The sequence below is a fragment of the Panthera uncia genome, assembly GCF_023721935.1.
Source record: "Panthera uncia isolate 11264 chromosome B2 unlocalized genomic scaffold, Puncia_PCG_1.0 HiC_scaffold_24, whole genome shotgun sequence".
NCBI lineage: Eukaryota > Metazoa > Chordata > Mammalia > Carnivora > Felidae > Panthera > Panthera uncia.
In genome coordinates, this window is record NW_026057580.1 from 85,500,651 (window position 1) to 85,515,822 (window position 15,172).

Here is a 15,172-nt window from a genome sequence, read left to right on the forward strand (position 1 = left end):
GTTTATATCATCAATTTCTTTCAATAACTTAAACTCTATTAATAAGACATTTTGAGAAATTAATATATACTGTCAAAATCAGAAACAGAATAAATATAACATGGTTTTAAAAAATCCCAAAGAACGCAAGTTTGCTCAAGGAAAAAAGGCAGGAAACCATTTTAGATCTTCCGCATGTCTTCCCACTTAAAAAATGATGCAGGAGAAAGAGGAGCATAAAAGAAGTGGCTTTTAGCAAAAATAAAAATATAAACAACAATACAGCACATTCATAAACATACAGGATTAAAATAATGCCAAGAGAAGATAATTTAGAAAAATGCATTTAATTATAAAAATCTTTTAAATAAAAAAGCAATGGCACAAATCACCACAGTGTTATTGAAGTGATCAGATCCACAGGCTTATGTTCTTATAACAACATGCTAAAAATTTATGACTGTTCTCATTAACAGCATTTTCCCTCCTAATTGGAGTGACATCAAGAGCTTCTGAGAATGTGTAATTGTCCCTAAAATACTACTAAAAGTATCATAAACACAGTCTGTGCAACACTCATTTACATCACCTTTTATTTACTACACTCTAAACTCATAAAATATTGAACATCTCTCACTTCGTTCCTCTTATTTACAGTTCAGAGGCTCATCTATTGTCACAATATGGTTTGTGCACTAAAATCCCTGGGAATAGTACTTTCCACAGCATTTTTAATAAATTTACTCTGATTATCTAAAGTGAGTACACAAACAAAAGCTTTTTCTTATGACTGTGTCATACTCAAAAAAAATAATTCTTCCTGCAGCCTTATTTATGAGTTAGAAAAATCCCTCTTTCAGTAGAATATATTCTCAACCATTACTGGATTATACTATCATGCATATTTATACTAATATGACAACAGGTAAAGCCAGCTAGAACTTCATAAATTTCAGTTAGAAGAATACAGCATACATGAGGTGATCTGGCTTTCACTGTTATCCATAATCCAGTTATTCGACATGGATAGATTTTAATCATTCTTAGTATATAAACATTGAATAGTTCAGTAATAATTGGCAGTTTCTGACAGGCTTATTTTCTTGATAGTGGATACGGTTCTGTGCACATACGTCAGATGAACTGAAAACCACGCAAATCACTTCATGTGATACAGCAGGAAGAAGTGGGATGTTATTGTTTGAACAAATGATTCGGAGAGCGGAATATTAACATGGGATAGTGACAGGAATCCTGTTGAAGTCCGTCTCTTTTAAGATGTATTGTCTTCACGACTTGCCAGATATCTGGTATTTGTGATCTTTTTGGTTAAAATGCAAACCGGAGTTGAGGGAAGGCAGATAAGAGGAGGAGAAAAAGGAGAAAAGAGCACAGATTACTAGGTGTATGATTTTAGGAGAAAACAAGTGAGAGGGAGGACAGGATGGTTTCACATAAAACAAGTGGTCACATCTGGGCACCTTTCACACAGCAGAATGGTCTCCAAGCTAATTAACTCCCCTTCCTCTCACTCCAGAGATACTTGGGTGCCCATCATATTATTAATAATGAACATAATTCCGGCGGCAGCACAAATCTCTAACTTTTTAAGGCTTCAGAGTGTCATTATTCAGTAGTCGGGTACATTTGAACAAAGAGTCCTGCCATTTCTTTTATTTCCACTCTTGACCCAGCAAGTATACCAAGGAAGTCCTTGTGGGTATTTGCAGCTTCAGTCTCCTATGATGGCTTTGACTTTATAACCCACTCTGCGTTGGGGTTGAGCTGATACAGGTCCTTCATGTAAGTGTCCTCATCAAGGCAGCGTTCTCCTAGCAAAGAGACTTTATTGTATCAGTTGAATACGGTACAGAAGCTGGGGTGCGATTTTAAACTTCTTCCTCGTGGTTTAACTCTAAAATCTTAGACTTCAAAATATCACTCATCCTTTCCCATCTCCCATAATATTGTAAGACTTGGCCAAAATATTGAAAAAGTCAACATAGTAGTCTTTCTCTAAAGGAAAGTTTTTTCAAATTAATTTAGGAAGTTGAAAATACTTCGTGTGAGGGGCTTTGGTTCACCAAAAGCTTATTCACCGTTATTAAGAGTGGCAACAGTTTGCGATCTACCGAAGAAACAACACTTCATTCTCAATATCGAATAGTAAAGAGCAAGATTAAATATATAAATATTTAAATAATCCTTGCTAATAGAGTTAACAGTTCCAGGCTTCTGACAGAGTTGCTGTTTATTTAAATTTTAAGAGTGAGTCTCCATACTCCCACATTAAATTTTCAATATTGACCAACATTTTTACGTCCCAGAAAAAAATTCCACAAAACTTCTTAAAATATTTTCAATTATTATTTTGAATTAAACACCATTTCATTTAGTATTTGTTAACAGTTTCACCTGTATCATTTTCAAGGGCTAAAATAAAGAGAAAATAAAAGGATATTTTACATCTTCATAGAGAGGAGTACAACCCACTGATAACTGAAAAGGAGCATGTAAAATATAAAGCACAGTCAAAATTAATCCACTTATTCTATTTTGATTTCTTAAATTACCAGCGTGTCTGTATTCGTATGTGTATATATCTGCGTATGTGCGTTTGTGCGTGTATTATTTAGTAGGCAATCAACAATGGCAAAAATAACTTGTGCTTTCACTAAAAATACCCAGGACTGAGCCATAACAAAAATGTAATCCTGGCTTTAAACAAGCACAGCTACTTCCTTTATTAAGATGTGATGTAAGCATATAAAAAGGAAAGAAGTTCTGAAAAACTTCATTATCATTCTAGAAGTTGCTACTATTTTAAGGGAATTTGTCCTTGCTGAGGTTCAACATTAGATGGGCATTTGCACAGAGAAGCTCAAATAGAGCCTGTAGAGAAGAGTCAGACCACTGAAAAAATCCACACTATTCATCAGCTATCTACAGTGCACTATATTTAACTTCTAATTTCTTTTTTTCCCCCAAAGATATAAATAAGAAGCATGGGCAATGTCGAATCCGCATATGCGATACAAAGAGAAACAAAATGTGCTTACCAATATTTCCTCCGATTTCATACAAAAAAACTTCCCCTTTCTTAAGAGTCTGGGCAATCCCACTATTAGGGACAAAACAAACTGATTAGTTGTATCATCAAACAGCTTGCAAGTAAATCACTTTAATGTGCTTGGGGAATTCTAGCTTGTGTGGAAAATTCATAACTTAGACACACTGTAATTATCTAACATTTGTATTTTCCCATCTGTTAAGTGTGCCAAGTAGGTAATAAAAATGTCACACCTGTAAATTAAAATAAACAAATGGACTCATACATCTGAAGACAAAATAATAAATCAGCATCTAAATTTGTAAAATTAAAAAGAAAGGGAACATAACACTTTAGCTACCAATACAATTATTAACATGATCAACTACTTTGCATGGGGGCCGAAAAAGTTCTCATCAAACCATAAAAAGAAATGTTTCCATCTTAGTTTTCACACTGCACTTATTCAACCAGTATTTGTCATGTGTTTGCTTTGCTGACAGCTCCAACACTATGCAAGGTGAATGTAAAGAATAGGGCAGGGTTCATAGCCCTCCCTGTGCTGGCCATCCAAGTACAGGACTCACATATACTCCAAGTAGAAGCAAATATTCATTATGAAGCCTTCACAAGTAAGAGATGCATTTACAGACTCATGCTCTTCAAAGAATAAACTCTTCCAGAACATCAGGTTCAAATAATAAAAGTTGGTAAGATTCAGTGGTTTTCAAAACTCTGTCTATGAATTACCGAAGAAGCCTGCTAAAAATTCAGACCTGGAGTTCTAGAAACTCTGGTGTTTGTACGCCTACAACAAGTCCAAGAATCTGCTTTTCAAATGCTCTCCAGTGGGCTGTGGTGCCTGGAAAGGTTTGTGAACCGCTCTTGCAAGGCCCCAAACACACACTCCCTGGAATTGCAGGGAAAAGCAGATCTGACTTTTACTGAAACCATTATGAAAACTACGGTACAGCAGAAGCTGTCCTAACCAACCATCCAATGACTCACCTTGGTTATCCAACTCCAACCACTCTGTTGTCTGTGACATGCTAGACACTTAGGGCTTCATACGCGCTCACATTTAAGACCCTAACCGAGAGACAACTCACTTTTTTTCGAAACTGGCAGATGCTTGTTTTTAAAATTAAATAATTATTTACAATATGGTATGTAACCCAATACACTAGGAGTCTACTGAAAGAGTCATTATTTCTATGAAGACCAAGCTGAATGTTTTGGGAGACGTGATAAGAAAACCAAAAAACCAAAAACGAAAAACGAAAAACCAAAAACAACCTAGTCAGGCATTGCTACACTTTAAAGAAACCTCAACTGGATTTCCTGGTAAATCTAAGGTTTTGCATAATGCTAATCAACACATCCATAATTAAAGAAAAGACAACAGTCTTTATCAAGACTGGCGAGTAAATGTGAAATTTACTGTATATTTACTTTATGTCATTCATGTGTTGTTGTCTTGGCGGAGAAAGTAGGGGTGGAAAAAGAGGAGGAAGGTAAGGTTCCCAACTGCCCCTACACTGGTGGAATCCAGGTGGTAGAAGAGGGGAATGTGGTGCAAGAGGAAATACATATAAACCCTTACTGAGAATTTCACTTGTATGACCCAAACAGACCGTGCTGTGTGCTTCACGGCCATTTTCCTAGTTCGTTGTCACAGCACTGTAATTCGGGCCCTATTATGGTCTACTTTTACACATGAAAAACTTGAGACTTAAAAGAGATTACAAAACTAGCTTAAAATGAAACAGAAAAGTTGGCACTCGGATCCAGATCATCTCCCTCCAGTATCCCCAAGCATAAAGAAAGGAGCTGAGGAATGCTTGGGGGTTTGAGGGTGGACAATGGATAGAGAAGTTTACCAGACTTCCCTCTGAGTGCAGCAGGATGGCGAGAAGGGAGGAGGTAGAAAAATGGACCCCACTTGAGGGGGGGCAACAAATTATTATTTAATAAAAGCATCCCAACCGGAAACTCCAAATAGGCAGGGGACAACTGCCACAAATCCGGTGCCTTCTATAACAGTATGCCTACCACTATCATGCTATACTTTAAATATTAAAGTAACAGTTCAATATATTGTGCAACTTCATAATCCTGTATTGCATCATCTGCAAGCACAGCAACAAAAGTACAGACTAAATTGAACACTTGGATCCTAAAAGTAATTGCTGTATAAATTAACTCTATCTAGCCTGAAAGAGCGGCTTCTGTCTGCAGTGTGGCCAGATCTCCAGGTACCCACTCCGGGAGAGGACGGGCAGAGGAAGGGGATTGATTTCATGAAGCAGACACCCCCTTTAGGGGGCAAAGACATCTGAAAAATTCCAACTGCTCCATGCCTTCATCCCCTAAAACTCCATCTACTCCCAGACTCTGCACCAATGGCCCCAGATCCGTGATGGTTTCTAGATCCTGGTGAGTATGGAGAGTGTCTCAAGGGAAACCTTTGGAGACGAAAACACACCTTCAGAATTCAGCACCATCACCCATGAAATGCGTGACCTCACAAAGTCTCGGTTTTCTTATCAGTGAAACAGAAGTAACATTCGTGCTTACTTCACAGTACTGTTGAGAGGGGAGTTTGTGCTGGCTTACCAAAAGCCCAGATATTACCAATAAGCCTCTCTTCTAGTTCATCACCATCTGTTACTGCACCGGCTCATCTCTTCTCCCAATTTATAAGCCCTGAGGGAAGATACTTTAAAATATATCTTTATACCTCTTCCAACATCTAGCAGAGGGCCCTAAACAGAGCCCAGACATATTGAATACGTGTGGTATTGCATTAACATTGGAGAGGTTTTGGCAGAAGACTTCACCGATGCCCTTGAATACTAGAATGCAGAGATGAAATTCTATGAAAGGCTAAAACAGAAAATTCATAAGCTGAGATGCCAGTATCCCGGATTTCCCTGAATTGTAAAAAAAAAATAATAATAATAATAATTAATTTTCAGTGAGTGGAGATGAGGGGGACACAGAAAGCCCAATACACTTGTTAAACCTCCAAAAACTTAAAAAAGGGTATTGTAAAATGTTTCAGAGAGTGTATGCTCTAAAACCAGCAGAGGAGGACAATAGCTTTCAAAGGACTCCTCCTACCCCATCAGCCCCAGAACAAAGGAGGCTGGGTTGTCCCTAAAGGGAAGGCATGCTCTATGTCCTGGAGACTCCAGAGCTCAAGGAACTGGTTATCCTCTCTCACTTCGTATACCTTGTTTTTTTTGTTTGTTTTGTTTTCTGTTTTTGAATTTAAGCATTTCTTTTTGTTACAGTTCCTAGAAAAAGTGGTATTTTTTTTGTTTGTTTGTTTTAAACCCACTGTATCCTACTTAGTGATTTTCCTAATGGCCCACACACAGTAATTAACCTCCAGTCACCATATTCTGGAAAGAATATTGAGGGGTCTCACGTGCCAAGGCCACGGCAGGCACAGGCGCGCTCAGATATCCTGCCTGAGACGGCTCCCCTTGCGCATAAACTACCTCAAATGAACTCAAGTCATTCCAACGGTCTCGTTATCAAGTCTGTTCTTTTCTGCTGGGAAGATGAAATTTTGAAGCACTTCACATCACCCATAGTTGTTTTTTTTTTTTTTTTTTTCTGTTTTTAACAGGAGGGAGAGAAAGAGCGCGCGCGTGCGAGTAATATTGTGGAATGATTAAAACAAAACAGGCCTCTACCTTTCTTGGCTGAGAAACCTGGCAAGGACATCACTGGCTTTTAGTTCTTCAGTTAGCTGTATTGCCATGGAAACTTTCGAAAGATGGGGAGCTTGCACTCGAATCACTCCCTGAGGAATGTCAGCCTGCAAAGCAATAATGACACTGGAACAAAGCTGGCGGCGGCTGGAACATGTAACTCTGTACAATGCATTACATGGGAAGTGTGCTTAACTACTATGCATTTTACTTCACTACATAAAAACCTTAACTACTGTATAATGTAATTTGCTAAATTACATCAAACCTCAAATATCCTCTTAATGGTGATAGGGGAACTTTATAATGCCTATGCAGTAATGCTTAATTATTTTTAAAGATGTAAAGAATGACAGCAATAACCATTACTGCCATATTAAGTGCTGATTTCTGAGTATTATCTACTAGAGAGTGCTTCTTCATGCAGCAATTTATGAAATTGAATCAGAAAGAAGTTACTTTGTGTGCTATTGCAATGCATGCGTTTAAAAAAAAATCTTCCTGTGCATTGACACAATTTCACAGAAATGTTTGTTCCTGGGAGTATTTTTTTAAAAATGGCACACACGTTCCTATACATTTGGATTGTGTCTGCTCCTCTCTTGGCTAGTAAGCTTCCACTGTGACCACACACTCTGAACTGATGATGACCAATTCTAATTCCTTTGCCTATAGATGTTAAGAACTGTATGTTTAGTGAGATAATGAAAGATTGTGAGGACTGTCATATCAAAGTATCAGCTATGACACCTGACATATTAGGCTTAATTAATTTCTAATGGTTCCACTACAATCAACAACAATTTATTATTTATAACTGTACGTCATGAACAGGCCTGACAACAAACAGCATGCATAAATTATGTTTAAAGATAACGCTTTAAATGTTACAAAACCTTGTTTCATTAAGCTAAAATTTACTGGGGCACCTGAGTGGCTTGGTCAATTGAGCACCTCATTTCAGCTTAGGTCATGATCTTGCAGTTCATGAGTTCAAACGCCACATTGGGCTCTCTGCTGTCAGCGCAGAGCCTGCTTTGGATCCCCTGTCCCCTTCTCTCTGCCCCTCCCTTGCTTGTGCTCTTTCAAAAATAAACAAACATTTAAAACAAAACACTAAAATTTCCTAAGTATTGATTACCAGGCACTGTGCTAGGTCTACTTACTTAGTAGATAAATAAGACACAAATCTTGTAGCAGACAGTATTTTCTGTGCTCACAAAATGATTTTGTTAAGGTACATGGTCTTGAATTGCTTCCCCCCAACCCCCGCCAACATAAAGCATGGAAATACCACACATGGAATCAATGTGACTTCTTTTAAAGTTCAACAAAAATAACATGGCTTTAGAATCGGGCTACAACAAAATGTAGGCATCCCCCAAAAGATTTACACTTGCTTCGCGGTAACAAGTGAAATGTAGCACCAGAATAACAAAGAAAAGAAGCAATACTCCTAAGACCGAAAAAGGAGCATGGGATTATGTAAGACCATGGCTTTGCTCCCCAAAGGGCTGCGAACACCTGTTACATCTGCGGAGACACCACAGGGGGCCTCATGCCAACCTGCGAAACCCTGCTGCCCTCACCTGACCACTCAGTGAGGGGCCACGGGAGCCCTCCCTCCCACGGAAGACAGTGCGTTCCAAGGCTGCCCACTCGCCAATCTGCTAGGAGAGGGACTGTTCCTAGTGTCCTTTAACTGGTCTTGCTGGGGAAATGTGCTCAGCCCCATCCTTGAAGGATGTCCCAATCCCAACCCACGCCCAGACCTCTCAACGCCTGCTTCTCTCCCATCCAGCCTCGCCCCTTGGCTTGGTCTGTTGACTTCCAATTTCTGGGGCACATTTTTGGCCCGATAACTTCGTCTAGTTTCTGACCTCCACCTCACCCGTAGGATGCAAATCTAAGTTACCTTTTTCCTTGATTCTGTGACAATTTACTTTCACTTGTAACATGTGGAAGATGAGCTGCTTCTTGCAATGGATGGGGCATTTAATGGGCTAGTGTGCCTTTTTTTTTTTTCAAGGCAGATATTAAATCAGTGGTGTATCTTCTAACTCAGGGATTATGCTACATGCACTTTTGCCTTGGGTTTCATCTCTAGGCTGCTCTGGTCATTCACCTGCTGGCCTGGCCTTCCCTATTACCTCACAGGAGGCAGAAAACAAGAAGCTGACAGACAACATGAATGTTGGAGTGAAACTGTAATAGCAACAGTTGAAGCACAGAGTCTGTGTCCATAAAACCCTAATCCACCTTGTCCACTCAAGTGAGAAACACATACTGGCATTTTGGATTCCATTATTATTACGATGATGATGGGCCCTGAGTGGCAGGCTAGGGTTTGCAGATACCCAGATACTTCATGCTGATTTAGCAAAGTTAGGAAATCTGCTTGACTCATAATGTCAGATATCCTTACATACAGGTTTTCTTTGGCAAAAGTAATAGTGACAAAAACTTCCCAGAATTACATCTTATCCAACCCTAAAATATCAAAAAGGCAGGCAAATCTGTGCTGATATTTAAACTGAAGTAAGATGATAATAATTAAGTTTTAATATATAGAAGGTCTACAAGGAATGAGTTATGAAAGCAAAAGGATCCAGAAAAATACATTGCCATTGAGAGTTCAGAGATATGACAAGCTCCCTCCGTTGTCTGCCTTTCCCCCCACTATGGTCCCACTATGGGACCCACAATGGTCCTGTGGCACCATTCTATTGTTTGGATTAAAAAGGCCAATCAAATTGGCTACAAACACCCAGGCTTTCCTGTCTTCATGCATGTTTTACTCCTCTTCTGCAATATCTTCTGCTACCAATTTCTTAAGGCCCAACTCAAATATATCAAACTCCATAGAACCTTCCATGATCTACAGGGTCAAAAAGAATCTCCTCTTTCCACTGAAATTGTTTTGTAATGGAATTCTAATATATGACACCTGTGTTCTAGTTACACGCCACATACCTGAGTCACATCTGTATATCTGTAGCCAACTATCAAGTGTTTATTGATTAAATGAATCACTCAAAAACAGTTCTGAGAATGCTATGCTAACATTATAGCATTTCCCTAGAATAAAATAACATATACCAATGTGTATTGCCTTGATAGCAAAAAAAAAAAAAAAAAAAAAAAAAAAAAAAAAAAAAAAAAAAAAAGCATTTAGGAACATTTTCTTAAAAAAAAAAAAAAAAAAAAAAGTTGCCTCCATGTACCACATGGTATTTCCTCTACAGAGAAGAGACAGGAAGGGAAAGAGAGGAAGGAAGGAATTAAGTGTCATAAGGAATACTTCAGTCAGTTACTCCTGCAGGGAGTCACCAACATTTGCATGCATTTGCCTGAGGATTCCACCACTTTTCCCATAAGGCACCTCATGAAAAACTGAAGGCCTCGAATACTGTGGCTGTGGCCTACGCTTTCTACTTGAGTTCAGAGACCGTGCTTTAGAGAGTACAGCCAGGCTTCCTTATAAATCACAGCACTGGGGTCAGTGTGGTATTGGGGGGTCACACCCCAGAGCAGCACATCTGACACAGGAATCCAGCATCTCTCCCATAGAGTTAGGAAGGAAGAGAACCACGGACTAGCTTCTCAGGCACTTGAGAAGTCTCGTGTGTAGGTGAAATGTTAGGTAATCTCCGTATTATGGCTTTGCCAGCAGATGGGGAGTGGCATGCATACAGACTCCTTATCACTGTGAAACTACACTTTCTCACACCTTTCCCTGAGTGAGCAGGGGATGAAGCTAGGCCAGTTTTGGATCAGCTTGAATGCTGCCCGAACTACCAACTCATTTCACATAGAAGTCGAGTATCAGTGCCTGGGAAAACCTTTCCATTGGGCCAACGATGGCACATAGCACCTTCCTAGGTTGATTGGCCACACTCCCTGATGACTACGGAAACTTCTAGCAGGGAAGGCATGTGTCTGTCTATGTGTATTTATGTGTGCTTGCATGAATGTGTAGGACAGAAACACTTCAGTGTTTGTTTCTATAGTAAGACATCCCATCCAAATTCTCACAACGATATACAGATTCAGAGTCCGACTCACTTTGAATCTGCCATGCCCTTCACCCTTGGAGAAAAAAAAAAGTGTTTACTGGTAGATATAATGGTTGAACATGAAGAGTTTAGAAGTTGTTTCTGGAAACTTTTTCTTTTTTTCCAGATATCTTGACAAGTGTGGTCAAATGATATTTACTAAAGATGGTAAACAATAAATGATGCCAAAGCTCTAGTGTATGACAATTACTATTAAGCTCCAGAATCATGCTGTATCAAATACTCAAGCCATTAGTATACTAATTACATTGAGCTGCCAAGCTTTGAATAGACACAACATGCCTGATCATTAGAGCAAACAGTCTGTTCTTAACTTGAGCCATAATAACTGAATCTGTGAATAGTATAATCTTTGTAATTTTCCTGTTTCACATTTTTTGGTCTTAACAGCTGTGACTCTTTTTTTTTTTTTTTTAATGTATTTATTTTTGGTGTTCTGGTGAGCTGAAGTTATGTGATGTAGAGCAAGACCAAGGAAGAGCAGTATTTCACTAACACACCATTAAAATTTTGTCACAAAGGATTTTACAACTTACAAAATAATAATTTCTTATGCATGCAAAAACTGTTATAATGGAAAAAATTATCTCATATATGGTCCTCATATGTTTTATATATGGAACTAAAGTTTATTTTAAGGGGCGCCTGGGTGGCTCAGTCGGTTAGGCGGCCAACTTCGGCTCAGGTCATGATCTCGCGGTCCGTGGGTTCGAGCCCCGCATCGGGCTCTGTGCTGACAGCTCAGAGCCCGGAGCCTGTTTCAGATTCTGTGTCTCCCTCACTCTCTCTGACCCTCCCCCATTCATGCTCTGTCTCTCTCTGTCTCAAAAATAAATAAACGTTAAAAAAAATTAAAAAAAAAATAAATAAAGTTTATTTTAAAAAACATGATTTTATTATTTGGTTAAATAAAAAATGATTTCAATATTTCTTCATAACATGTTGATAAACACTGCATTGCTCTTAGTTTTATACCCTAGATTAGAAATTCAACGTCAAATCTTTAAAATGGATATTTCTTTTTTTTTTTTTTTCTGCGTTAAAAACTAAGCAAAATGTAAAGCTGACATTTTAATGCTACAGAAAACCCTTTTATCTTCAAAGGGGCAAACTGGAAATACAGCTTTCTTAAGAAAAAGGCCAGATATAACACATATTTTAGAAAATTAAAGACATTTTAGCAAGGTATCTTAAACTAAAATGGCATATTCATCACCTTACTCTAACTGGAGGTAGAAATATGGAAGCCATTCTCTGTGATCTTGAACTGCCTCAGTCCTGATTATAATTGGGCCTTTATTATCCAAATGTTTAAACTTTATCCAACTCACAGATTCAGAGAACTGTAAAGAAGGATCTGAAATAACTTCCGAAGTAATAAGCATTTAATTTACAACAAAATTAAGTTCTGATATTTCTCTCTTCTAATATAGTATTTTTTATGCACTATAAAATCAAAAAACATCTTAAAAAAACAAGATTTTGTGCTTCATATTGTAATTTGATTTTTCACATGGGTCCCCAAGTAGATCCAGACACTGTTTCCAGACCTGAAGCAAAGGCTTAAAACAATACCTGCAATGATGCTCTGGGTCAGAGCTGTTAAATGAAACAAGAAATGGAATTATAAACAGACTTGTGACCAAAGACAGGTGGCCCATGATACAAACAGCCCAGAATCTACATCACACTGCTGCCAACTCCAAGATTCTTCTGAAAAGAATGGCAGAAAGTGCAGCAACAGATTTCTTTTCCATGTCCGAGATCCTAAACATTAAAAGGTTACCAGATCATCTTGGACTTTTAGCAAGTCATGTAAGCTCTCTAAAACTTGAGTCCCTCAACTGTAACTTACGGGTGTGACACAAGATCATCCAGAGTTAACGCTGAAGTTAAACCACAGAAGGAACATTCCCTCTACCAATGAAGGGAGACGTGAGCAAGCTCAGCTTATTTCATGGAATCTCTTTCTCATAAACATGCAGCTTCTGTTTACTTTGAAAGGTGAGCTTGAATGACAGTAGAAAAAAATCATACAAATCTAAGTCCACAATGAACTTGAAACCTACACAATTCAGCAGTTCATAACAAGATGCTCATCAAAGCAAGCTGTCCTAGACCCTTATCAGGCAGAGATGCAATCTGAGATAATTATGAGTGAAATGATGGAATGCCTATGATTTCCTTAAAAAAACAAAAAGGAAAAGTGTGAGAGACAGGATGGAACGAGATTAGAAAAATAGGTTTGATCACTGGAGATGGGTTTATGGCTGTTTTCATGAACAGGTAAGAAAAATTCCATAACAAACAATTAAATATACGTTTACACACATATAAATACCAAATGGGGGAAAAAATCACACTCACAGTGTTTGTACAATACATATGCCAAGGTCCTGCTCTGGGAGACTCTGATTCAGTGAGTCCAGGGAGTGACCCAGTCAGGTTTTGTAAAAAATGATACTACAAATGCTCTTATTACATACTTTGGATGAGATACTATTAATCTGGTCTTACCCTGCATTTTATAGAAGAAATTAAGACCCAGAGAGAGAAAATGATTGGTCATTAATGTCTCACTGCTGGCAGAACTAGAGCTATATCCTCAAGACACGAGTTCGAGAATGTGATGTGGTTGGTGCATGTGTGCATGCATTTGTGTGAGACATCAGTTGCAACTGCAAGTTGAAGCCTATCAGAAAGTGATGATTTTTAACGGCCTACAAAGTCAGAACTGACTTTTCAAATGCAAAACGCTCTGGGCCTCCATCCAATGTTCACCATACTCGGCCTCTACTAACCACGCCCTTTTACCTACTTGACTCTTCCTCGTGGGACTTCTAAGATGCTATAATCTTAACTTTCTCTGGCTTCCTATCATTTCTTGGTTTCTTTTACCAGCTCCTCTTCCATGGCCCACCACTAAAATACTGGATCCTTTGGCTTTAACGGCAATCTCTCTGCTAATCCCAAAAGCACACCTCCAGCTCTGGCTGCCCTCTGAGCTTCCAGCCCATGTAGCCAAAGTACTGTCACACCGGCAAGTCAACTACAAATGTCAGAAACTGACTACCTCATCAAAAGTGTGCTCCTTTTGCTTAATGCTTTAACTCAGTGATATAATTACCCAAAGTAAAATCAGTTGAGTCTTTCTAGATTCCTCCTCATTCTACACTCCTCATATCCAATTAGTTTCTACATCTTGTGGGTCATTCTGGCTCACATTTAATACTTCCTTCCAATCCTTCTGCTGGGTGTTGGCACTGACCAGGAGGACCATTAAAAGCTATATATTAAACATATGTTAATAGTGGCTGTATAGGGGTGGCTGGGTGGCTTCATTGGTTAAGCCTCTGACTTTTGATCTCAGTTCAGGTCGTGGTTTCACAGTTCATGAGATTGAGGCCCACACTGGGCTCTGCCCTGACAGCACAGAGCCTGCTTGGGATTCTCTTTCTCCGTCTCTCTCTCTCTCTGCCCCTCCCCCACATGTGCTCCCTCTCTCTCAAAATAAATAAACTTAAAAAAATAAATAATGGCACTATTACATTTTCATTGTATTACTACACATTAGCCCTAGACTAGGATATATATCCTTCTCAGAATTTTTCTGTGATATTAAAGAAATAGAGAATAAGAGTAAAGACACCCAGATTTAAGGATATATAGATTTGGATTCAAATTCCAGCCCTACCATTTCCTTTTTAGATAAGCTTAAGTCATTTAAGATCCCTGATCCTCACTTTGTCTGTAAAAAATGAGACAACTGCACCTCATACTTCAATGAAACTGCACCATTCCTGATCTCTGGCAAGCATTCAAAATTATGATACTACCCCTTAAAAATATGGCAATTTTCACGAATTTGTAACTTTTCTTCAACATATTATGGTTATCTTCTGATGTCATATATATACACTTGTATTTCCATGGTATTTCATTACACAGATATGCCATAACTCATGTAACCAATCATCTCTACCCTTGTGGATTACTTCTAATTCTCGTCAGTATACAGAATATGGCAGTGAACTTAAGCATAACTATTTACATGGTTATGTTATTATTCCCTTTAAATGAATTTCCGAATACAATGAAGAGCATGGTTTTCAGGCCTCTGCCACATGCTAACAGCTCTCCAGAGGAATTCTACCAATTTATGTACTCCTATCAGCAATGAAATTAGCTGGCATCTCTTGCCTAACCTCCTATTTTTCACTCACCTGACATCGCAGCAACTATTTATCTTTACCTTAGAGAGAGAAAGTGCACATGAGTGGGGGGGAGAGGGGCAGAAGGAGAGGGAGAGAGGGAGAGAGGGAGAGAGGGAGAGAGGGAGAGAGGAA

General features: G+C 38.7%; 1 protein-coding gene across 3 annotated transcripts in view; it reads right to left on the minus strand.

Annotated features, from left to right (window-relative positions):
- Positions 1-310: 310 nt before the first annotated feature.
- Positions 311-15,172, minus strand: part of ARHGAP18 (Rho GTPase activating protein 18) — a 194,563-nt gene continuing 179,701 nt past the window's right edge. For all 3 annotated transcript variants that reach the window (XM_049654328.1, XM_049654329.1, XM_049654330.1), the window contains exons 13-15: positions 6,733-6,857; positions 3,039-3,100; positions 311-1,811 (exon numbers count right to left, since the gene is read on the minus strand). In XM_049654328.1, the coding sequence (XP_049510285.1) occupies positions 1,720-1,811; positions 3,039-3,100; positions 6,733-6,857 (279 nt within the window). In that variant the 3' untranslated portion in view covers positions 311-1,719. The remainder of the gene's footprint in view (positions 1,812-3,038; positions 3,101-6,732; positions 6,858-15,172) is intronic.